Genomic DNA, 27,045 nt, shown 5'->3' on the forward strand with positions numbered 1-27,045 from the left:
TTATTGACCAGTTAACTCTTTCAATCCAAAGTATTCTTTTGGCAGAATCATTTTCATCAGTCGCCATGCATAAGCGGCTAAAGCCTGGTTCACACACGAGCTGTTCGTTTTGGCGTTCATTATAGACTATGTGAATGGAATTTTGCAGCTGCCAAACTTTCCCAATATTTCGCTGAGCATTGACGAGAGCTTGTACAATGTGAACGATTTCAGCCATAGTACAGGTAATTCGTGGTCGCAGATAGCATGATTTATTTATTTCCATTTATGATAGTTGCTGCTGGACTAGAACTTGATTCAAGCACGCAAAAACAAAAAGGTTTCTCAGCGAAAGAATTAAAAAAAGGGGAACACTACATCACAGAGTACTTGGTGATGTAGTTGCAGATGGGTATGTGATAGTGTGAACATTGTTATCATCGACTATCACCGAAGTATTGCGACATGAGTGCCGAGTTACGGCGATATAGTGTGAACCAGCCTTAAAGGCAATGGCAAATAGTTGTTCTTACAACTTTGTAGCCGACTATTAGCTTGGCTAACCTAAAGACTTGATGCTATGGACAATGTATCAATGATTGGCTAGCCTAAAGACTTGATGCTATGGGCAATGGATCAATGATTGGCTAACCTAATGACTTGATGCTATGGGCAATGTATCAATGATTGGCTAACCTAAAGACTTGATGCTATGGACAATGTATCAATGATTGGCTAACCTAAAGACTTGATGCTATGGACAATGTATCAATGATTGGCTAACCTAGAGACTTGATGATATGGACAATGGATCAATGATTGGCTAACCTAAAGACTTGATGATATGGACAATGTATCAATGATTGGCTAACCTAGACACTTGATGATATGGACAATGTATCAATGATTGGCTAACCTAGAGACTTGATGCTATGGGCAATGTATCAATGATTGGCTAACCTAGAGACTTTATGATATGGACAATGTATCAATGTTTGGCTAACCTAGAGACTTGATAATATGAACAATGTATCAATGATTGACTAACCTAGAGACTTGATGCTATGGGCAAAATAGCGCTTTGTTATAAAACAATAATTTTATTTAGGTACTCATTGTTAAGGAATTTATAAGTCTACCATTGCTGACCACACAGTATACAATGTGCCCTCTTGTTACGCTGACCCAGTTATACGACTTTTTCTCCCTCCGATGTAGAACACGCTGATTTTTCAAAATTTCAAAATCCAAGTTTGGTAGCCGGTTTGCAGATTACGCCGGCATAACAAATATGCTGATATGCTATTCCCTAAAATCCCCTTAACAACGAATAAAAGATACGTGATGTTCGATCTCACTCAGTTAGGCTTTGTTTGCGGTTAGTTTTGTAAAAACAAAACTGAAAACAGATAGCTGATTAAATATATGGACGAGATGCGATGGTCAATCTCGCTTAGTTCGGCATTATTAGTTATTGTGTTAGTTTGGCATTATATAGTTATAGTGAAAATGAAACCGGAAACAAAAAAGTGATAAAATTTTAGTTGTGAAAAAGTTGAAATTCACTTAAATAGTCAAAAAGGCATACGAAAGTTTAGCGTCACATATTTTTTAGTAAGTTAAATTAATTTAAGTTGAATTCAACATTTATTTTATAAGTTGAAAGTAAAAACTCTCTATGGTGAGTACTACACATACTACATTGTAACGTTACATTTCATTGCAGGTCATAACCACTGAATACATTAAAGTTACTGTAGGTAACTATAGCTACTTATGTCATTTATACTATTTCGTTATTAATTTTTAATATTTACTTTATGTTTATTAAATTTTGATGTTTTTTACTAAGGGGTAAATATTTAGTAAATTTTTGTAAATTAGATATTTACTATGGGCTTCTATATCTCTATGTGCAGAATTTTCACCTTGCGATGCCAACACTAGAATGAATTAAAATCATATGGCGAGGGACTACTGGAATATGTTGAAATTACTGTAAAACCTCTATTTGAATGCCACCTCTAATAGAACGCCACTATCGAAGAAGGGTTGAAAATTAGATTACCACCCTTTAATTGAACGTCACCTCTATTTGCCTGCCATTTTGACATTTTTTTATCTTTACACACCTGTAATAGAAAGTGTTCCCTAGAGAAGTGTCCACAGAATGATACTAATTGTGCCTCCGCTACATCAATAACAGTTAATTCTATCCTTGTGCCGATTGCTATGGTTTTAGTGACAGTGTATCTGAGAAGATCGATCATTACAATTATCAGAACTACATTCTGATTTGAAGTCACTAAAATCTAAATCATATTCATTGTTTTAAGATTCCTTCATATGGTTTGTAATCTTACCTGAAGACAAGCGTTTTTATGAACAATGAGAATCCTCCTCAGGAACACCACATGGTGCTCAAATATAAGTATAGCGGCGTATATTTGAGTGTCACCTTTAATAAAATGCCACTATAGGGGAAGGTTTGGAAAATGAAGAACCATGGCATTCAATCAGATGTCATTGTTATGGCGTATTCTAACATTAAAATGTTGAAAACGTCTTTAAAATTTAAAAAACACGTTCATTTTCTAACTCCAATGCTTTACAGCTTCCATTTTAAACTTTGGAAGTGTCCCTTTTAAAATATTTTGTTACTGTATCATACAAATATTTTATAATCAAATTAACTCTTTGTTCAACTCGGTCTGATACTTTGACGTAGATAACCAACTGTTTAGCAAAAATGCTAAGATTAACTAGTGTCCGATTATCGGTAATGTCAATCTGCCTGAAGGAGGGCACAAAATATAGATGACATTAGCATCACTTCGTGTGTAAAAGGGTTAAATTTATCTTCTTAATATTCTGATAAGTTCATCAAAAGGGTTGAAGAGGCCACACAGGAGGGATTGTAAAGGATTGAGGAGGCAACTCAAGAGTGAGCAACTCAGGAGTGATTGTGAATGGCTGGAGGCAATACAGGAGTGTTTGTAAAGGGTTGAGGAGACAACTCTGGAGTGATGTAAAGGGTTGGAAAAGCAACTCAGGGATGATTGTGAGTGAGCAAGCGTATTGTGACTTTTGTAATCATGGAAAATATACAGCAAATGATATGATTGGGTTGTAAGTATAAAGCATTGCAGCTTTTTACATGAATATGTAAATTGTTCAAACATAAATTGAATATATTACTAGTAATGTATTATTATTTACTAGGCAAGTGATTTAGTAACAAAAACAAATAACATGAAAAGGAATATAACAATATGGTAGCGTAATCTTTGTCTCCTTGCTTTATCTCTGTGTTGATTATTTGGAGGAAGCGGTTGTCGAACTGTAGAATGGAGTGGAGTAGTCATAGTCAGCTATCACATTCTCCTCTTCAAATGTTCTTTCTATCTCAGCTGTAACCATAGTAACCACAAGCTAGGCATTCCAAAGTGAGTCAGACCTGTTGACTGTCAATTGATAACATACGAACTGGCTGTGGTAAGTTTTGCAATGTTAACAGTTATGTATTTGTGGCTTGAGTATACTGAGTATACTGAGTATACTGGTTTTCATATTATAAAACCAATACAGTAAATACTCCTACAGTAACGTTTATGTTACAGGGATTTTATGTCATAGGAATTATACGAAGAATCGTGTAATACATATAAGTTGCCTACTCTGTTCCATGATCATCCCAAATTCACTCCTTTGGCCTTCAAATAAGAGAAAATATACATAACCTTATAATTTAATAACTGTGCAATAACTATGATGTTGTTGGTTTGTATTGAGAAATTTTCTCCTTTCTGATCACTTTCACTTGGTTTATGAGTTCATGATTAGGGTAGGCTTACACTAAACCAAGGGGAGCGCACGCTTTCAATGTCAACTTTAATCAATTCTTTTTTCTAGACAGCAAGTTTTATGAAAAATATAAAAGTATTGTATATGTCTAAAATAAGTAAAACAAAAATATATATTTACTACAATAAAACCTATACACTTTGTGTCTGTCTGTCCATTTGTCTGAATCCAAGGTTAGAAGTTAGGATGAAAGATTGATTTCGACGATTCCTGTAATTCATGGGATTCAGATTGCTAGACAGACACTAACGTATGCACTAATCAACCCCTTGAAGTATTCCTGAATAATTGTGTAGCTACTTATTATCAGTGCTTCATCAGCACCCCTTACCATCTCTCATATCACACTAGACTGTCAGAGTTTTAGTATATATATAATAAAGATACCCCTATAATACATAGAGATACATATAATACACTCCCTTATACATATGCCTAAGTACGTAGTGTGAATTTGCGTAATTACTACCTTTATTACCCTGCCCTCATGGTTGATTGCAGCGTTTCATAATTTGAGTTAATATTTTGCTCCACAATTTTATCAATATGACAAATGAACATTAGAATGTTACCGTAGACAGGCTGGCTTAAACATTAGCTGAATTGATATACCTACAATTTTATTTTGTCATTCAGTTAATGAATGTTGATCTTTCATCCGAGTTCAGTTACAGGTCGTGCAGGTGTTTGTTTGCAGAAATTACAGGTTGTGCAGGTGTTTGTTTGTAGGAGTTACAGGTTGTGCAGGTGTTTGTTTGTAGGAGTTACAGGTTGTGCAGGTGTTTGTTTGTAGGATTGTTAGTATGGCGCCTTACAGTGCCTTGCGTTGCGCGTTCACAACTCGAGTTATACAACTCGAGTTATACAACTCGAGTTGCCGTGTTGTCCAACTCGAGTTGCCGAATTGTACAACTCGGCCTGGGTTTATGATTAACTCGAGTTGTGTTATACGCAAAACTAACACGAGTTTGTAAAAAAGCAAAGTGAGTAATTGGGGTGTCTCATTTACGGAACATTTACAGAAATTTAATAATAATAGTTTAAATATATATACACATTTAAATTATATATATATTGGGGATATTTGCGCATATTTATTTCTATAAATATAACGAGACAAAAACAATTGTAGAATGTAAAAAGCAAACTAAAAAAACAATCTATGTGTGAGGTAGGCCACTTCTTTTTCAAATGAAAAAAGAGTTATCTCTCTAGAACCTGACAAAAAGCTGAATGAACACTGAAAATGAACATAGAAATTATTTCAACGGCGTTTAATGATGCACCAAAATAAATTCCATATATAGAAAATATAGCTAGAGAAAATGAAATGATGAGATGTTCTCAAGCCGAGTTGTTGAACTTGGCCTGGATTTTTGATGAACTCGAGTTGTGTAACTCGAGTTGTACAACTCGAGTTATTTTTACAAACTCGAGTTGGTAAATATAACTCGCGTTGTACAACTCAAGTTGTGCAACTCGAGTTGTACAACTCGAGTTGCAAACTCTGCGCAGTATAATTCGCTATAAGCTCTAGTTTTACAGTACATACATAGTTTAATTTCTATTAGCCAATGGGTGCCTATTGATATACCATTGTTAATATAACCAGATATACGGTTATGCTACTGTAATACCAATATATTGCACCTTACTTTTGAAAAGTCGCGTTGCGTGTTCACAACTCGAGCGCGCAACGCGAGGCACTGTAAGGCGCCATATGTTAGTCATTCTGGGTCATTCATCTATGATACTTGTAATCACAATCAAGTCCTCCAGGACTTACTACTTATTTGGTATTTAGATGGCCCTTTTATCATAAACTAGCATAAAGCTAATGTCAAAAATGCAGGAATTAATTCTCATGCAATTGGTATGATTAAAGCTAGAACAAATTGAGCGGTGTTAAACTAAATGGAAAAACACAATGAGTAGGTATGTTCTAGCTATGTCAACATTTGTCTGTCTACCACTCATCTTTGATGACTTCAGATAGTTTGTATCTATAGAGTTTGTATCTATAGAGTTTGTATCTAACATCTATAGAGTTAGTCTCCATTTCTTTCACTCTATAGCCATTCAACTCTACAGCCATCAAGATTTGTTAGGAATCAACCGCCAGTTGCTAGATTATTCAACTTACTAGTTTATAATTGTCTGTAAGCGCGTTATACTTTATGTATTCAGCAAAAGCGGACAAATTGAAAATGTTTGCTTACCCTCTTTTCTTTTATCCACAGAAATGAGGAAAAACTTTTCAACTGCTCTTGGTGTTGGTGTTTCGGGTAGACTACATCTACAGCTTGGACCTTCTATCTCACAGTCGCTCACTGTTATAGTTGTAACAGCTGTAATGTCTTCACTCGGTCTGCCACTTGTGACTTTGAATGCGCCATATAAACTGTAATATGAACTAGATTTTGTTTAAATTTGACATTTGATCTCAGCTTGGCTACAGATATTTCTCAGCAAAACTTTGAAGCACAGGCTGAACAACTGACTATCAAAGTATGGTATTAACACCAGACTACGAAAGTATGATATGAACATCAGACTATCAAAGTATGATATGAACAATAGACTATCAAAGTATGGTATGAACATCAGACTATCAAAGTATGATATGAACACCAGACTATCAAAGTATGTTATGAACATCAGACTATCAAAGTATGATATGAACACCAGACTATCAAAGTATGATATAAACACCAGACTATCAAAGTATGATATGAACATCAGACTATCAAAGTATGATATGAACAATAGACTATCTAAGTACGATAAGAACATCAGACTATCAAAGTATGATATGAACAATAGACTATCAAAGTATGATATGAACATCAGACTATCAAAGTATGATATGAACAATAGACTATCTAAGTATGATATGAACAATAGACTATCAAAGTATGATAAGAACATCAGACTATCAAAGTATGATATGAACAAATGACTATCAAAGTACGACATTTTTTAAGAGATTTTACTAATTATAAGATCTGTGCCATGTTTGGGTGCACTCACCTGACTAAAGGCTGAGTTAATAATGCTAAACTTGACTCATTTCCTGCCCAGTCTATGGCTTTCCCTTCAGTTGTCATTAAGTACCACTCAATTTCGTAGTTGGACTTCCTGTAGCTTATCTCTATATCCTTGTTTAGGTCACCTCCCTTACATGTCAAGGTCATTTCCCCACTGACTAAAAATTAGTCTCGGTGGTCATAATGCCAATAGTTAAATCGGCAAATGTACATAGGTCACTAAAGCAGGCCAACATGTACATAGGGCACTAAAGCAGGCCAACATGTACATTGGGCACTAAGGCAGGCCTAAATGTACATTGGGCACTAAAGCAGGCCTAAATGTACATTGGGCACTAAAGCAGGCCTAAATGTACATAGGGCACTAAAACAGGCCTAAATGTACATGGGGCACTAAAGCAGGCCTACATGTACATGGGCACTAAAGCAGGCCTAAATGTACATGGGCACTAAAGCAGGCCTAAATGTACATAGGGCACTAAAGCAGGCCTAAATGTACATTGGGCACTAAGGCAGGCCTAAATGTACATTGGGCACTAAAGCAGGCCTGAATGTACATAGGGCACTAAAACGGGCCTAAATGTACATGGGGCACTAAAGCAGGCCTAAATGTACATAGGGCACTAAAGAAGGGCTAAATGTACATAGGGCATGAAAGCAGGCCAGCATGTACATAGGGCACTAAAGCAGGTCAACATGTACATAGGGCACTAAAGCAGGCCTAAATGTACATAGGGCATTAAAGCAGGCCAACATGCACATGTACATAGGGCACTAAAGCAGGCCAAATGTCGAAGGGTATTGAAATGGGGCATCAAATGATAGAATTGCACGCAGAACACTCTCAGGCAGTATTCATATTCTGTATGAATACCTTTAATATAAGATATGGTATATAATATACGGTATACAATATACGGTTTATAATATACGGTATATAATATACGATATATAATATACAGTATATAATATAGAATATATAGTAAGCAGTATATAACATAAGAATAGATGAACATGCTGTCTAGTACACTTACTTTCATTCAGCATGTCGAACATCCAAGGAACAAAAATTTCAGTTTTTGTAGCCACTGCAAGTTTGTGAAGTTTGCTGCACCCTTTGCCAATATCTGTGGTCATTATTGCTGTGAACTTCCATTGGTTCCTCAATGCATCAAGGCATTGTAATGCGCCCCCTCGTGCTTTCTGAAGTGTAATATATGCCGAGTTCTTTTAAGACCTGTTAGGTCAGAGTGGGATAGCAGAGAGCACACACTTTACACCAAGCTATCCATTCATCTAAAGCTCAGCTAACCCTCGCTTCATGGTAGCTTCTACCTCTTTAGCTCGCTTTACCAGCACTGCAAACTCTCTCTCACTCACTTGGCCACTGCTGCTAACTTTATGTGTTATCTACTTTGTCAGCGCTGCTAACATATTCTACTTAATTTAATAAAACTTTAAACTGTTTAATAGTATAAAGCACTAGTACGATGACTAACACAAACAGTTGAAACTATCCAAAGTAAGTGAAACTAGTTTTTGTTAGTTCCTATGCAGAATCCCGAATTTAGGCATTACCAGATAACCTTAGGGTTTGGGCATTATTAGATAACCTTAGGGTTTAGCCACTAGTAGATAACCTTAGGATGTGGGCACTACCAGATAACCTTAGGGTTTGGGCATTATTAGATAACTGTAGAATTTGGGCACTACTAGATAACCTTAGGGTTTGGGCACTAGTAGATAACTTTAGGGTTTGGGCACTACTAGATAACCTCAGGGTTTGGGCACTACTAGATAACTTTAGAGTTTGGGCACTACTAGATAACCTCAGGGTTTGCTATAAATATAGACATGTCAAGAAACTTACTGTTGATATGAATTATCAGTAAATTGAATACAGTAATATGAATTATGTATTATGGTAGATCTATTCTGTTGATATGAATTATCAACAGAATAGATCTACCATAAAAAGAGAGCTTTTAAAAAATGTTCAAACATTAGCCCTATTTTAATATTTCGTGTTAAAATATTTGTTAGAAACAACAAATATTTTAACACAAAATATTTGTTGTTTCTAACAAATATTTTGTTATGAATTTGTTGCTAAAACAACAAATATGGTCAATGTTAGAAACATTGACCATAGATGACCCTTTACAAAAGTGAAGCCAAGGCCAGCCAAGGAGTTTGTCTTTAATGTAAGTAGTCTGAGGCAAGGTTATCATTTCTGCAAACCTCTGATCAACTTACAATGCACGTGTCATCTGAACCATCAAGGTATTCAATACACTGTTCATCAGCAAAAGCTTTTGATACAGGCAAACCAGCATCCTCGCAAACTTCAGCTTCACGAGTCACGACCCTCACATGTTGTAAGGCTGTAAAAACAATGTTTTTATGTTGCTTTACAATCAAACATTAGCATAGTACAAGCATTGTAGAAAAATTACTTGCAACAAATTAAAAATGCATTAAGAAATTATTTTAGATTGTTTCATAAAAATATTACAAGACAAGTATTTTTGTTGACATGGCAACCTCCAGAACTGGTTGCATCAATTTAATAGTACGAGATTTGTCTTCCTTTTGGCAGAAAGAAAGACAAATCTTCCTTTTTGCTGCAAAACTTTGCAGTGTCATAGAATTTATGAGGCACAGTTATCTCTGCATGTTATCTATTTTACATGCAGAGTAATTTCAAATGCAAAGCGTCAAAATTTTTTCAAAGTATTATAGTTTTTTTAAAAAAATATTGAAAGTAAAATATAAAATTTATAAAGATATATGAATCCTGATGACAAAACTTTATTTAGTGTAACATAAAGTAAGGTATGCTTTATATTTCTATCGCTCAGCCTGCTGCTGGGCCTGGGCTTTTGCTCACGTGTTGATAAAGTAAAGTATTGATAACAAACTCATTGTATTTGTTACTACAATGATTTTAAGATTTAACACAAATTTTTTAGATTTATTTTTTGACATTGTTTTATTTTTATATGATCATTTTGTTTGAAAGCTATAATCGACTACTTGAAATATTCTTACTGGTTTTAAGACTAAAAAACATATTTAACAAAATAAAACATGAGTTTAGGTAAATAGTTGCTACAGTTTTGACACTTCAAGCAAATACAACAGACTTCTTTTCAATGCCATAGTAGTACCACATAAGCAACCTGTAATATAGCATTATATTACAGGTAGTAGGCTACTAACACATTATACATGAAGTAGTATAACATTATATTACAGGTACTAGTAACACATGATACATAAGGTAGTATAACATAATATTACAGGTAGTACTAACCCATTATACATGAAGTAGTATAACATTATATTACAGGTAATAGTAACACACGATACATGAGATAGTGTAACATTATATTACAGGTAATAGTAACACACAATACATGAGGTAGTGTAACATTATATTACAGGTAATAGTAACACACAATACATGAGGTAGTGTAACATTATATTACAGGTAATAGTAACACACGATACATGAGGTAGCATAACATTATATTACAGGTAGTAACGCATGATACATGAGGCAGTATAACATTATATTACAGATCGTAACACATGATACATGAGGTAGTATGACAATATGTTACAGGTAATAGTAACACATGATACATGAGGCAGAACAACATTATATTACGGGTAGCGATACATGAGGTAATATAACATTATACTACAGGTAGTGATACATGAGGTAGTGTAACATTATATTGCAGGTACTAGTAATACATAATACATGAGGTCGTATAATAACTTACCTCCCGACTTGTCATGGCCAGACACATAACAGCGAGACTCTTCTATATATAGGGGAGGCAAAACACATAGCGGGTTTGAGACTTCACTAAAAGAACACCATAGAATATGTCTAAGTAGACGAGTGAGGCCAAAAATGCGCTGACTAACATGAAAGCGTTTTTCAGCCTCTCTATTTTAACACAATAAAAAGCTAATGGAGGTTTTGGCCCTAACGGCACACTTTGAAGGGTTACGGCCTCGTTTTGTTTTCTATGACTATCACTATGACTATCGCAATGACTATGACTATCACTATGACTATCACTATGACTATCGCAATGACTATGACTATCACTATGACTATCACTATGACCATCACTATGGCCATCACGATGATTATCACTATGACTATCACTATGACTATCACTATGACTATCACTATGACTATCACGATGACTATCACTATGACTATCATTATGACATCACTATGACTATCACTAGGCATCTCTAGTTCTACTCTATTTTATTAAATAATATCTAGTTAGCCATTTCTATTTTAGTGTAATGGCTGAACTCTAATATGTGTATTTCTGTTTATCTGAAAAGCAATTTTAGAAATGTATTTATAATCATACAATCCCGTTATCACAAAAAAATTCAATATTCCATGATTGTTACATGTAAATATTAAACTTTACCTACACGTAACTACAAAGATTATAATTTTTTGTTATCTTTAACAATTTTCACTTTTCTTTAATACTACTTTGAAGTCTACTGACACAAAAGCTGAATAAATAAAGCAGAGGTCAAGAGTTATAAGTATTGTTCTGTTCCAATATCTATACAGCAAGAAGATAGATTCAGACAGAAAATGTCCACAAGAGGTTCTGCTTGCAATATTCTCAACTCACTCAGGCAAATAGTTACCTTTTTTCAAATGGAGGGTAGATTTCAAACATTGCAATATTTTTTTCAATAGGCTCTCCCGTTAGCGAGTCTACCTTAGTAGAAAGATGATTGGCCCTGTTGATAATATTATGGGTGGTTCTATTTTCTCCAGATAAATCTGTGAATTTTGCTGTCAGTCCACTGAAAAGAGGGTATGAGAACTTCATGGCGTGTGCTAGGCATTAAACACAGTCAATTGGTATCTAGCCTCTGATCTAGCCTTTGATCTAGCCTCTGATCTAGCCTATGATCTAGTCTCTGATTTAGCCTCTGATCTAGTGTCTGATTTAGCCTCTGATCTAGCCTCTGATCTAGCCTATGATATAGCCTATGATCTAGCCTCTGATCTAGCGTCTGATCTAGCCTCTGATTTAGCCGTGATATTGTCACACTTTTAGTCTCTGATTCAATGACATTAAATCTCAGATACAGGTAAGAATATTTTGACATGAAAACGAAAGCCTTTCTTGGAATGCTTGCACCATTTCCTTACTTGCTCTATTGTTAATGGTGCAACTGTTTGATGTATTCAGCACAGTTCAAAGTATACTATATAAATGACATTTAATTTGAAATAAAAACAAATGTATTCAATGAATGTATTTTAAAACAATTTGCTACGCAGTTCACATGAGCAAACTACTATGGTTTCCTAAATGACAAAACACTAAGCAAAGCATTACGCCGCTACAAGGTCCTTCATTGACGGGACGCCGAGTACAAATATAAGATTGGTCAGACAACCTTAAAGACATAGGGAAGGCAGCAAAATTCAAAGGAGTAACTAACTTTCAGCAGTGCTGCACTGACTAGCAGAATTATTACTATAAACAGAAATGACCGCCTAGTCAGCCTCATCTAGGAGCCTGGAGTATTCCCACCTTTCTCATCTCGAACACAAAAACAGATCATATTTACCTGCGCACCTTTACCTGAACATGACTAATTAAATTATATAAAATTAATGCTTAGCCAGTGTTAATATTATTACTTATACAGTGTTACTATTATTACTTATACAGTGTTACTATTATTACTTATCTAGTGTTACTATTATTACTTATCTAGTGTTACTATTATTACTTATCTAGTGTTACTATTATTACTTATCTAGTGTTACTATTATTACTTATCTAGTGTTACTATTATTACTTATACAGTGTTACTATTATTACTTATCTAGTGTTACTATTATTACTTATCTAGTGTTACTATTATTACTTATCTAGTGTTACTATTATTACTTATCTAGTGTTACTATTATTACTTATACAGTGTTACTATTATTACTTATACAGTGTTACTATTATTACTTATCTAGTGTTACTATTATTACTTATACAGTGTTACTATTATTACTTATCTAGTGTTACTATTATTACTTATCTAGTGTTACTATTATTACTTATACAGTGTTACTATTATTACTTATACAGTGTTACTATTATTACTTATCTAGTGTTACTATTATTACTTATACAGTGTTACTATTATTACTTATACAGTGTTACTATTATTACTTATCTAGTGTTACTATTATTACTTATCTAGTGTTACTATTATTACTTATACAGTGTTACTATTATTACTTATACAGTGTTACTATTATTACTTATCTAGTGTTACTATTATTACTTATACAGTGTTACTATTATTACTTATCTAGTGTTACTATTATTACTTATACAGTGTTACTATTATTACTTATCTAGTGTTACTATTATTACTTATCTAGTGTTACTATTATTACTTATCTAGTGTTACTATTATTACTTATACAGTGTTACTATTATTACTTATACAGTGTTACTATTATTACTTATCTAGTGTTACTATTATTACTTATACAGTGTTACTATTATTACTTATCTAGTGTTACTATTATTACTTATCTAGTGTTACTATTATTACTTATACAGTGTTACTATTATTACTTATACAGTGTTACTATTATTACTTATCTAGTGTTACTATTATTACTTATACAGTGTTACTATTATTACTTATACAGTGTTACTATTATTACTTATCTAGTGTTACTATTATTACTTATCTAGTGTTACTATTATTACTTATACAGTGTTACTATTATTACTTATCTAGTGTTACTATTATTACTTATTTAGTGTTACTATTATTACTTTATCTAGTGTTACTATTATTACTTATCTAGTGTTACTATTATTACTTATCTAGTGTTACTATTATTACTCATCTAGTGTTACTATTATTACTTATACAGTGTTACTATTATTACTTATCTAGTGTTACTATTAGTACTTATCTAGTGTTACTATTATTACTTATCTAGTGTTACTATTATTACTTATCTAGTGTTACTATTATTACTTATCTAGTGTTACTATTATTACTTATCTAGTGTTACTATTATTACTTATCTAGTGTTACTATTATTACTCATCTAGTGTTACTATTATTACTTATCTAGTGTTACTATTATTACTTATCTAGTGTTACTATTATTACTTATCTAGTGTTACTATTATTACTTATACAGTGTTACTATTATTACTTATCTAGTGTTACTATTATTACTTATTTAGTGTTACTATTATTACTTTATCTAGTGTTACTATTATTACTTATCTAGTGTTACTATTATTACTTATCTAGTGTTACTATTATTACTCATCTAGTGTTACTATTATTACTTATACAGTGTTACTATTATTACTTATCTAGTGTTACTATTAGTACTTATCTAGTGTTACTATTAGTACTTATCTAGTGTTACTATTATTACTTATCTAGTGTTACTATTATTACTTATCTAGTGTTACTATTATTACTTATCTAGTGTTACTATTATTACTTATCTAGTGTTACTATTATTACTTATCTAGTGTTACTATTATTACTCATCTAGTGTTACTATTATTACTTATCAAGTGTTACTATTATTACTTATCTAGTGTTACTATTATTACTCATCTAGTGTTACTATTATTACTTATCTAGTGTTACTATTATTACTTATCTAGTGTTACTATTATTACTTATCTAGTGTTACTATTATTACTTATCTAGTGTTACTATTATTACTTATCTAGTGTTACTATTATTACTTATCTAGTGTTACTATTATTACTTATCTAGTGTTACTATTATTACTTATCTAGTGTTACTATTATTACTTATCTAATGTTACTATTATTACTTATCTAGTGTTACTATTATTACTTATCTAGTGTTACTATTATTACTTATACAGTGTTACTATTATTACTTATCTAGTGTTACTATTATTACTTATACAGTGTTACTATTATTACTTATCTAGTGTTACTATTATTACTTACACAGTGTTACTATTATTATTTATCCAGTGATACTAATCAAAAGTGATTTTATACGGCTTTTTACCTTATAACTTCTGGAACATCTGAAATACAGTCAAAAGTGGTGACTATCCAGTTAGTATCAACAACAGTAGCAACACATTTTGAAACTTCTCCCTCCATAACATGAACCACCCATGGATAGTCTTTATTTCCAATATCTCCATTTTGTAGCTTAGGCCAACCACTTGGCGGCACTGGTCCAGGGTTGGCAGTTGTTACACCGCAGCCTAAACAGTAGAACAATTGTTGTGATTGCATTCTTGGGACACCAGATTAATTCGCATAATAGGAATTCATCTATAGAAAAAATAACGGATGCCATATAATAAACAGAGGTCAGTAGGTAAGGAATAACACACACATGCATTCACACACAGATATACTATATGCTAGAAAATTACAACACACTACAAAAACATTATTACGCCTGTAATAGTGCATAATCTTGCATTAGAGCTTTTAGCATACTAGTATGTGGCTACTAAAGTTTGTTCCACAATCTACTAAAGCTATTTTGCTATCAAGCCCTCTAAATATGTACAATTGAGATATATTTTAACATTTCATTGTACACTCAGTTCAGTACACTAGAACACAAGCATGTGTAAGAATAGACAACTATCTTTGAGGTCCAATGAAGTGTATTAATAATTCGCAAATTGTTATATAGAAAAGCAACCGCATAAGAAAACAAGGCATTCTGGGTGTGTAAGAAGGTCTAGAAATAAAGACTCTTTCTAGTACAAGTCATAACGGACTAGTATGATGGCAGTCTCATGCGCCGTGAATAACTATATGCATAAGTATTCTGTTGAGCAGCAAGGTGGCGGAATGATGCAGTTAGTAGCTTGATTAGAAATGTGAATATTGGGGTTCGATTCTTGCGCAGTGTAATCTTTTGTTGTAAATCGTCTAGCATGGTATTGCGCAGATGGTCACTGCCATTATTATAGCAAAGATGTTGTGAATGCAGTAGATTTGCTATGGATTAGCCTTGGATTAGCAATAAATTAGATGTGGATTCACTATTGACTAATGTGGATTATTTGTGAATTAGCTGTAGAGCAGATATGGATTAACTGTGGATTAGCTGTAAATTAGTTGTGGTGCATGTACGACTAACCTGGAGGGTTGCATATTAGAGCCAGAGCTTCATCGCAGTCAGTTTTAGGGCTAAATATTGATAAAGGAAAACAGATGTAAAGCATGCAATGTTTGAGATTAACTCATATTATATTGATGTAATAGTCAAAGTAAAATAATTTAATAAATTTATACAAATATCAACAAATTAATAGCCAGCCGAGAAAGTGGCACATAACTCCTACATAGCTTCTACATCAACGTCAAGTTTAAACTGATATTTTTTCAAAATAAAACTTTGAAAAAATATCAGTTTAAACTCAATTTTTTTAAGCTGCAAATACTGAGTAATCTCAAAGGCTAAATATCTTACAACAAAATGAAGAGGAAAATAAAAGGTTTTACTAATTAAATTGTTTGTTCTTGTTGCCTTCTGAGGTTAACTTTTTACATTTCTTACAAAATTTGATTAAATCCATAAATCCATAACCAATTTGAGGCTTTGGAAACTTGGAAATATTTTTCTAACCACGAAACGGATTGTTAAGAAGGACAACCTTGACTCTCTGTTAGCATTGTTAAGAGGGACCTTGACCCTCTGTTAGCTGTCTTCGAAGCAGTTGTTGACATTAACTGTTAGATGATTGTGATTACACAAGAAGACTTCAATGTGTTACGCTTGCTGATATTTAAATGCTATGACTTATATTATCGTACTGACCAGGTTTCTATAGGACAGTCTATTTGGTGAAGTATTGTAGTGAATTAAGATAGGAGCAGCCTAATGGTCTGGAACTGACCTGAGAACAATAAGTTGCAGCTCAATCTTTGCAAAAAAAGCAGCTAGTGTTGGCAGTAATAGCCTCAATTATTTTTTATTAGACCAACAATGCAGACTATCTGGTGCGGCTATCTAGCGGATCTTCCAGAAGCGGTTGCTTTTATTGTCAAATGCTAAGATGGTTGAACATATCAAATTACATGTATTACAAAAAAGGTTGTTCATAAACATGTTTTGCAAGACATTATTCAAATATTTGAGACAAATGAGACAATATTGTAGACAAATGAGTTATAACAGGACCTTTCGAAGAGATATTTTTAACCAGCCAATCAGAGACTGACAACAGTTCTGATGAATTTAGCATTTGAAAGTATGATGGGTTTGTATCATGTATAGTTTGCTCTAAATTACATACACAATTATCGAAAGAGTATAAATTAAAAAGATTTAATGTTCTCTAAACCTGGTTTGCACTTACTGTCTATTGCTAGAGTTAAACAACTACCAAGAAAAAAATATATGAAAATAAGTCAGTTGAGGACAAATTACCTCAGTGAATGACAATAGTATGGTTTACATGTCTGGACGCTTCTAAAACTTGGTTCAAATTAATTTTTTCATATGCAAAAGATGTATGATATAGACATACATGGTAGATTTTTGACCAAATACTTGTATCATACGCATTTGGCATTTTAACAGTGACTAATTTGAATCAGGTTTTAGTTATGATAAAAGGTATTAATAAAATGTTTCTTTTGAAGTTGGCATGTTGGCAGGGCATACTTACTGTTTGGTGAAATCTGCGGGTGTGAGACTCGGGTCTCTGAGGCTTTCTCTTTTGAGTTTGTAACAGCCTTGAGAGAAGTCAACATTTTCATTGTAGGAGGAAGAGAAGTTGTGTTGAGGTCTGAAAGTTTGTTAGAACAAAGTTATGTTTGATAAGTTCGTGCTTTTGGTGACAATGACGAGATCAAAATAGCAGATGTAACACATGCATTAACACTCATCTAGAACTTTCACAATATTCTATGCATACTTTTATTGGCTAATTAGCGTGACTAACTACTCTATGCATACTTCTATTGGCTAATTAACATGACCAACTATTCTATGCATACTTCTATTGGCTAATTAGCGTGACTAACTACTCTATGCATACTTTTATTGGCTAATTAGCGTGACTAACTACTCTATGCATACTTTTATTGGCTAATTAGCGTGACTAACTATTCTATGCATACTTTTATTGGCTAATTAGCGTGACTAACTATTCTATGCATACTTTTATTGGCTAATTAGCGTGACTAACTACTCTATGCATACTTTTATTGGCTAATTAGCGTGACTAACTACTCTATGCATACTTTTATTGGCTAATTAGCGTGACTAACTATTCTATGCATACTTTTATTGGCTAATTAGCGTGACTAACTACTCTATGCATACTTCTATTGGCTAATTAACATGACCAACTATTCTATGCATACTTCTATTGGCTAATTAACATGACTAACTATTGGAATTACTGACTAATACTGACATATAAACACAAGCATTACAGGCTAATGAGCAATCCCCAAATCATTAGACATTCTGGTGTTGTGTTCTGGTAGCGTTAAAAGACTCTTATACAACAACCTTTACTATGATAACCTTCGCTATAATAAAAACTGTATCTGCTCGTCCGGTTGTCTGTCCGAAGCCACTACAAGCTAAAAGAAAAAAGTTGCACTGCAAGGGAATTGAGTCCAAATACGAAGCTTCTTAATCAAGCACTTTACTACATGTATCTGCGCCCAACCACCTTCCTGTGTTGTGGAATGATTGTGCGTCATTACACATGACGACCGTTCACAGAGCTGCCAGCAATAATAGTGTGTAAATAACACTTAATTTCAAGAACTGTCTGTAACCGACAAGAGAAACATCATTTTTCTACCAATCTTTAGTAGTTCTGACTTATTATCTGATGACTCCAAAACCTTCACTACTGAGATAACTTTTGTTTTCGCTCATTGCAGTTTCCTTAATCATGCCTACTCGCTCTACAGTAAAGGCAAAGTTTTACACATTACTAGGGCTCATGCTGCGCTGACCCCGCAAGTCTATACCCTCCCAATTGTTTTCTTCATGCCATTGTATTGTAGGGCATCTCATGCTGTTGATTAAATGAAGAACATATCTATAACGTTGATATAATTTCTCTCTGTTATGTGAAAGAATGTTTGATTATCTAGACAGAAATTTTCTGTCGGTATAGATGCTAGATTTATATATGTAACCTTACACAGACACTTGCAATGGCAGGCCAAACCATCAGTATTTAAGTGGTTTGTTATTTAAGTATTTGTTGGACTTCATTGGTTGATTTTGTGCTATCTTCTGCTATATATTAATCTGAAAGGTTTAGTTTATGCTTAAAATGAGCAAAAACTTTAGTAGATTTTATTAGAAAGTATCAGGTTTTTATGATCATTTGCATTTGTTTTAGATGAATGAGTTGTGCTGATTGCAAAGATGGTTCAGGATTAAAATCAACAAAACTTGATCGCGCAATGCATGCATCAATTTTTTGATCAATGCATTAATCGAATATGTATATCCAATGAACGAATTGCATATAACATCTAACAATTATTTTTAAAATATCATTGCTAGCTCTTTTAACATTCTTCCAACTAATATCCGCTTTTTTATTTTAAACATACGTCAAACCATTTATTTAATATTTTGGCTAATTGCTGTCCTTTTTTCTTTTTTCATGGTTGTTGTATGGCATAATTTGAAATACATTCTGTTTGAAATGAAATTAATGCTAAAAGGTAATATATATATATATAATATATATATATATTATATATATAATATATATATTATATATATATAATATATATATACTGCATATATATATATCTTACATTTACAAATCTAAGTGTTTGTGTGTCAGTTATAGCGATAAAGTTTTAGGTACAAAACATTTGCTTTGCAGTAGAATTGCACTCATAACCTCCAGGTCTGCAGGTAGACTTTTCGACACAAGCCACAGAGGCTGTTTGTGATAAAATAGAATACTTGTTCAGATAGTTGTTACATCGATTAAAATATGCATAATGATATTGAATGCCATGCAAAGTTATGCATTCACTGGCTTCACTGCTCATGGTGCTTCACTGGTGTCATAGTTCTTATTATAGCAAGTTTAGCAATATAAGCAAGTTTGAGTTACTAGCTCAAGTTACTCATAACAGACAATTTGCAAATTTTGCTATTGGCTAATTAGCCAACTTAACCAATAGCGCTACATTACATGCCACTGTTTATAAACTGTTTTGTATTTACCCATGCAACATCAAGCCTTCACCTAGTATTACCAGGTTATATATATAACAAGCAGATTGTTATATCTATATATATAAATCTCAAAGTTTCTGTGTGTGTCTTTCGGTTTGTACAGCTATAGCTATTAAAGTTTAGGAATTAAATATCCTTTTCATGCTGGATTTTATCTCAGAACCTCTCATTATCCAGGCAAGTATCTTGCTACTTAAGCGACACGAAATGCCTTGAATACTTAAGCAATATATGTTGCTATGTGGGTGAAAATTGGCATCCTGCGCCGCACAGCACAACATCATTTTGTGCTCATTCTCATGGCTCTTATTAGTATGTACTCAGAGTGCTAGCTTACTCAAATTACTTATTGACAATATGCCAAGCTAATAGCAAGTGGCAGGCAATTACACTACCAGCCACTGTTTATACGCTGATTTTTAATATCCGTACAATGCCGGGCATTCCATTAGTAGATGTATATAACCATCTGGTTAATAGATGGTATAATATATATATATAGGTATATATATATATAAATATATATATAAAAACCTGTTGAACTTGCTGTTATAAATATAAATCTCAAAGTCTGTTATCATTCGGCCTGAACATCTATAGCTATTAAAGTCTAGGAATAAACGATCCGCTGCACGCTGAATTTGATCTCAGAAACTTCCGTTCACCAAGTGATAACCTAGCCAATTAAGCTATGTAAGATGCAATGAATTCATTAGGCAATATGAGTCGCTATCTCGGTTACTATCTCGGTTAACCCATTGCGTTACACATAATTACTAAAGCTTGCTCTCACAACTCTTATTAGTAAGTTTAGCATTACGAATAGTAGCTTACTCAAATTAGCCATTAGCAAAGCGCTAGGCTAATGGCACTGCCATTGTTTATAAGCTGTATTTCAATACCCGTGCAACGCCTGGCATTCGAATTGCTACGGCATTCGGATTGCTACGTCTGGCATGAGACTCTAAGCCTGATTTTTAAGCCTGATGTCACACTGAATATGGCTTCTGAGTTCTATCAGCATGCTAGAAACTACAGTTTGCAAAACCTGTAAGACATGTATACCTAAACCTGTAAGATATGTATACCTAAACCTGTAAGACATGTATACTTAAATCTTTAAGACATGCATACCTAAATCAAATCTATGCAAATATGCTTGTGTGTAGAACACAGGAAGGCAATAAACTCACCCAAAGCCCATAGCTGAACAAAGAGCAGAGGCAAGGTAATCCTCAGCGTCATTTGAAGTTTGTGGAAGCATGCCACCTAGTGGTAGTGGCAAGCCACGCTGTTCAATGAAGACAATGTTGTTGTCTAGCACCGCGACTACAAGCAAATGTAATTAGATAGTCTAATGCCATCCTTAATTGCTATTTATAGAATAAAGTGCACATAATCAATTGAGTACGGTAGATTTACACAGGCCAGAAATATTTTTCACCAGATAGTCTCATAGAAAAAAACACTTTTTTATGATTTAGAGTCAATAACTGAACACTATTATAAAAGGAAAAAAAAACTTAGACTAGACTCATAGACTCATAATGTTTCGGTATGATTGCATTTCAAATAATAGAAATGTTGAAATAAGTTGAAAGAAAACTAGAAAAGAAAACACTTAGGCAACAAGGATCCGCAGTCAGCACTAGTAAGCATTAGTCAGCGTTAGTCAGCGATAGTCAGCACTAGTCAGCTTATAATATTATATGCTCAAGTTGGTATGTTCAACATCAAGGACAGTCATGATCAAACCTGCAGCTCTAAAATTAATCTGATTTTAAAACAAATGATAGACTGTGATAAACCATAATTGTGTAGACCTTTCATTGTTCTGTGCAATTCAGCAACAAGTTTTTCATCACACCTGGCAATATCAAAAGCTGAAAACTCCAGAATGGTATGAGTCATCTGTGATCTGTCGATCTGTGATGCCTTAGCTCACATTGAATCCGCACACTGGCCAATTCGTGATGCCTTAACTCACATTGAATCCACCCACTGGCTAATCCGTGATGTCTTAACTCATATTGAATCTAGGCACTGTCAATCTGTGATGCCTTAACTCACACGGAATCCACACGCTGTTGATCTGTGAAGCCTTAACTAACACGGAATCCACACGCTGTAGATCTGTGGTGCCATAACTCACATCGAATCTATGCACAAGTCACTCCCACAGTAATATAAATAACCCCAAAAAAGAACTATCTTTAATACATTCTCTAGAGCCAGGAATTGCTTTAGCAAAGACGGAAAATATTTTATAACGATAAATGAACAAATAACAATAACAATAACAAGGTGTGCCAGACTAGGTTTTGTTTATAACAGCACAGAGGAAAATTTATATAATTTAAACTTGTTATTTTATCTACTAGTTAAGTTTATCACTAGTTAAGTTTATCACTAGTTAAATACAATATTATAGACAGACAGGATATCTTTTAAACATTTGTGCATCGTGTTATGTGACAGTCAAAAAATTGTCATGAAAACTTAACTAAAGAAAAGTAAAGAAATTAATTAATATGATATGTAAACAATATAGAGACAATACAAACATAGTTATGTTGTGACAAAACATTCAAATTTGAAACATATATTATGTAAATACTATTTTTTCATCATAACATCTTTGAATTTTGAAATTTAAAATAACCTTCAACTTTTACCATTTCTGGTCACAAAGTTTTGTTTTCAATTACTTGACATGTGCTCAAGTGACATGTGACATGTGACATGTGACATGTGACATATGCTCATGTGACATGTGCTCATGTGACATATTACGTCGCTGTAATATTTGCTTTACTTTTAATGTTTTTTGTATTATTATTAGTTTACCGCATTCTCGTTCATCAGATAAATCGTTGCAATCGTTGATGCCATTACATCGAGCTCCTCTGGGTATGCAGTCAAATGTTGTACGGCATTTAAACCAATGATCCGGGCATCTAACCTGCTTATACCGTTCTGCAATAAGAAATAGAACTCAGGGCACCAGTAGAACTCAGGAAATTAGTAGAATTCAGTATAACTCTGTCAATGTGTTTGATTGTTATTTAAAAAGCAAGAATTATCTTCTTTCTGTGAGAAAACTCATCATCACATGTTAGGAAAGACGAGATAACTCCGAGGAGGTGACTTCAAACTAAGATTGTCAAGCAGAATTAATTTAACATCAAGTGCAACTTATTTAGGAATAACTGCTCTTGACTACTATAGCTGGAGGCCATTTCAAGGACGTACCACATGTTGCTCTATATTCATCGCTGCCATCTATACAGTGCTCAAGTCCATCACAGATGTAATCACTCTTCACACAGCCTGTACTATTCAAGCATTGTCTCTCTTCCGACTTGCCGGCCTCTTCACAAGCTAGTAGTAGAACAAAAGTAAAACATTTTATATTACTTGTATATAAACAAGTATAACATGTATATTTTATATACATGTTTATTGAAAACGTTAGAGTATTTTGGAAATTTGGTGAGCCTTGCTCGGAATGCAATTCAATGTATATTGCACATGTATATGTATAATATACATGTATATATATATTATACATGCATGTACATATTATATATATATATATATATATATATATATATATATATATATATACATGTATATATATATGCATATTGAATTGTATTTTTTGATGAGAATTAAATTGCGTCAAACAAATTTATTAAAAATGATGCACAACGTAGGATTCATTGATACAGGTAATACATGTATAGTACAGTATATATGACACCCAAGCCTGTTATACTACATTGATACAGATAATACATGTATAGTACAGTATATATAACACACAAGCCTGTTATACAACAACATACAGATAATACATATATAGTGCAGTATATATAACACACAAGCCTGTTATACTACAAGCTGCACTATGTACATGGTTTTAAGAGCATGATTTGGTATATTTGCAACAGTGTAAATTGCATAGATACATGTAGCTAAGTATGATAGCAACAGTAAATGTGATAGGTTAGGATGTTAACAACAGCGTGTATGACATAGATATGTTAGGATGTTAACAACAGCGTGTATGACATAGATATGTTAGGATGTTAACAACAGCGTGTATGACATATATATGTTAGGATGTTAACAACAGTGTGTATGACATAGATATGTTAGGATGTTAACAACAGTGTGTATGACATAGATATGTTAGGATGTTAACAACTCTCTTGTATGCTCTGGTCAGTACATAGATCGGCTATCTAAAAATGAATACTTATAAGGCAGCAAAGAAATCTGTAGCGTAACAAGATTTACTGAAACATTCAATAAGAGGGTTACTTTAGCATGATGAGCTACTTATAATAATTTACAAGATTGGAAAGAAAACTCCTACCTTTAGGAAAAATATCAGCAACCTTGACTGGTTCTTCATATTCATAATCTTCGTACTCTTGCTCTAAGTCTTCAAAGTCATCAACATCCCAGTTTTCAAACTCATAATCATACGCGTCGAGTCTTCCATTCTGAAAAGTGTGGACCGTCTAGTCAGAACAATACGTGTAATTTGCTGTCTAACAGCTTGTCTTCTTCACCATCGTGTATGTTACCACGCCTTTATTGACTATTCTGAGAATGACTATTGACTATGGTCTAGAATCTAGATGGTTAGAACTCAAGAAAGGAGCAAACCCAGAATCAAATTTGATTGAGGTAATATCTTGTAAAGATTTTGGGCTTTAAAAATTAGTTCAACTTCAGCAAAGCCTCACCAAAATCTTTGAGAGTTATAGCAAGCAGTTTTATAGTTCAAACACTACTGTAAAACTTTTAACTATAATAATATCTAAGAAATGAGGGTTATAATACTATTACTTTTTATTAATAAATGCATTACAATCATCATCATCATGATTACACAGCAAAGTATAGTTGCAGTAACCAATAAACTGGTGTCAACTGACTGTAATTTTAGATTTGGTGTAATTGTAGAGTACGTCTCTGACATTCGTATTGCAATTTTTTACATTCGAGATGCAAAAAGTGAAAAAATAATACACTTGAACATAGATATTTTAACAAAAACTTGAGTATAAGAAAAAAAGAAGATTGGGAGATCAAGCAGATGGTGACAGAAACTGTTCTTCATTCTGAAGACTTGTAAGACTGTTAACAGTGCGACTAATATATATATAGAGACAGAAACAAGGTTAGTGGGAAAAAGAAGAAACGTGCATTGCAGCCTAGATTTGGGATGTCACAGTTATCAACCTTGCAGCCCAGATTTGGGATGTCACAGTTATCGACCTCACAGCCTAGATTTGGCATGCCACAGTTATCAACCAAACCGCCTAGATTTGGGATGTCACAGTTATCAACCTTGCAGCTCAGATTTAGGATGTCACAGTTATCAACCTTGCAGCCCAGATTTGGGATGTCACAGTTATCAACCTTGCAGCCCAGATTTGGGATGTCACAGTTATCAACCTTGCAGCCCAGATTTGGGATGTCACAGTTATCAACCTTGCAGCCCAGATTTGGGATGTCACAGTTATCAACCTTGCAGCCCAGATTTGGGATGTCACAGTTATCAACCTTGCAGCTCAGATTTAGGATGTCACAGTTATCAACCTTGCAGCCTAGATTTGGGATGTCACAGTTATCAACCTTGCAGCCCAGATTTGGGATGTCACAGTTATCAACCTCTCAGCCTAGATTTGGGATGTCACAGTTATCAACCTTGCAGCCCAGATTTGGGATGTCACAGTTATCAACCTTGCAGCCCAGATTTGGGATGTCACAGTTATCAACCTTGCAGCCCAGATTTGGGATGTCACAGTTATCAACCTTGCAGCCCAGATTTGGGATGTCACAGTTATCAACCTTGCAGCTCAGATTTAGGATGTCACAGTTATCAACCTTGCAGCCTAGATTTGGGATGTCACAGTTATCAACCTTGCAGCCCAGATTTGGGATGTCACAGTTATCAACCTCTCAGCCTAGATTTGGGATGTCACAGTTATCAACCTTGCAGCCCAGATTTGGGATGTCACAGTTATCAACCTTGCAGCCCAGATTTGGGATGTCACAGTTATCAACCTTGCAGCCCAGATTTGGGATGTCCCAGTTATCAACCTCACAGCCTAGATTAGGGATGTCACAGTTATCAACCTTGCAGCCCAGATTTGGGATGTCACAGTTATCAACCTCACAGCCTAGATTTGAGATGTCACAGCTATCAACCTCACAGCCTAGATTTGGGATGTCACAGCTATCAACCTCACAGCCTAGATTTGGGAGTTTATATCTTTTGCAATATTTGTAGGTTTTAAGTAGTGTTCAGTGAAACTAATACAAAAACGCTACTAAATTTGTAAGATTACTACGGATGCTATAGCTGCAGTAACTTGATAGAACCTATCAGAAACCGCCCACTGCTATTGCTAAGCTACTAAATCTTCTGAAAAAATAATAACTTTTTATACTTAGACGTCCTTCTTCATTCTCAACATACGATACTTCAGACTGGATGAGTAATCTTAACATCTCTTTTAAGTGAGCCAAAATATCTTTGACACACACTAAGCCTTTAACAATAAAGTCTAAATGTAGATAAATTAGCAAAAAAAGACGAAGCATTTAGTTGGCTTTTGACATTTTTTAATAAAGTGTCCAAAGATGAAGAAAAAAGAGATTGAGCAGTAGAGCTTTTGATAAAGTCTATCAAAAATACCTACTCTAAAACACTTTCTCAAAAATACTTACTTTAAGATATATACCCTAAAATACTTACTCTAAAATACTTACTCTAAGGTACTCACTTTGAAATACTTACTCTTAACTACTTACTAAAAATACTTACTTA

At 33.8% G+C, this 27,045-nt stretch overlaps 1 protein-coding gene across 1 annotated transcript in view; it reads right to left on the minus strand.

The window, feature by feature from the left end:
• Positions 1-3,164: 3,164 nt before the first annotated feature.
• The window catches only part of LOC137405467 (uncharacterized), a 73,335-nt gene continuing 49,454 nt past the window's right edge, over positions 3,165-27,045 (minus strand). Inside the window, exons 16-29 of the mRNA XM_068091737.1 lie at positions 24,577-24,706; positions 23,448-23,576; positions 23,043-23,171; positions 21,389-21,524; positions 17,632-17,751; positions 16,098-16,147; positions 14,997-15,201; positions 11,592-11,753; positions 10,682-10,767; positions 9,147-9,274; positions 7,925-8,093; positions 6,874-7,048; positions 6,063-6,244; positions 3,165-3,389 (exon numbers count right to left, since the gene is read on the minus strand). Coding sequence (XP_067947838.1) covers positions 3,295-3,389; positions 6,063-6,244; positions 6,874-7,048; positions 7,925-8,093; positions 9,147-9,274; positions 10,682-10,767; positions 11,592-11,753; positions 14,997-15,201; positions 16,098-16,147; positions 17,632-17,751; positions 21,389-21,524; positions 23,043-23,171; positions 23,448-23,576; positions 24,577-24,706 — 1,896 coding nt within the window. The 3' untranslated portion in view covers positions 3,165-3,294. The remainder of the gene's footprint in view (positions 3,390-6,062; positions 6,245-6,873; positions 7,049-7,924; positions 8,094-9,146; positions 9,275-10,681; positions 10,768-11,591; positions 11,754-14,996; positions 15,202-16,097; positions 16,148-17,631; positions 17,752-21,388; positions 21,525-23,042; positions 23,172-23,447; positions 23,577-24,576; positions 24,707-27,045) is intronic.

This window comes from Watersipora subatra, chromosome 9 (genome assembly GCF_963576615.1).
Source record: "Watersipora subatra chromosome 9, tzWatSuba1.1, whole genome shotgun sequence".
Lineage (NCBI taxonomy): Eukaryota > Metazoa > Bryozoa > Gymnolaemata > Cheilostomatida > Watersiporidae > Watersipora > Watersipora subatra.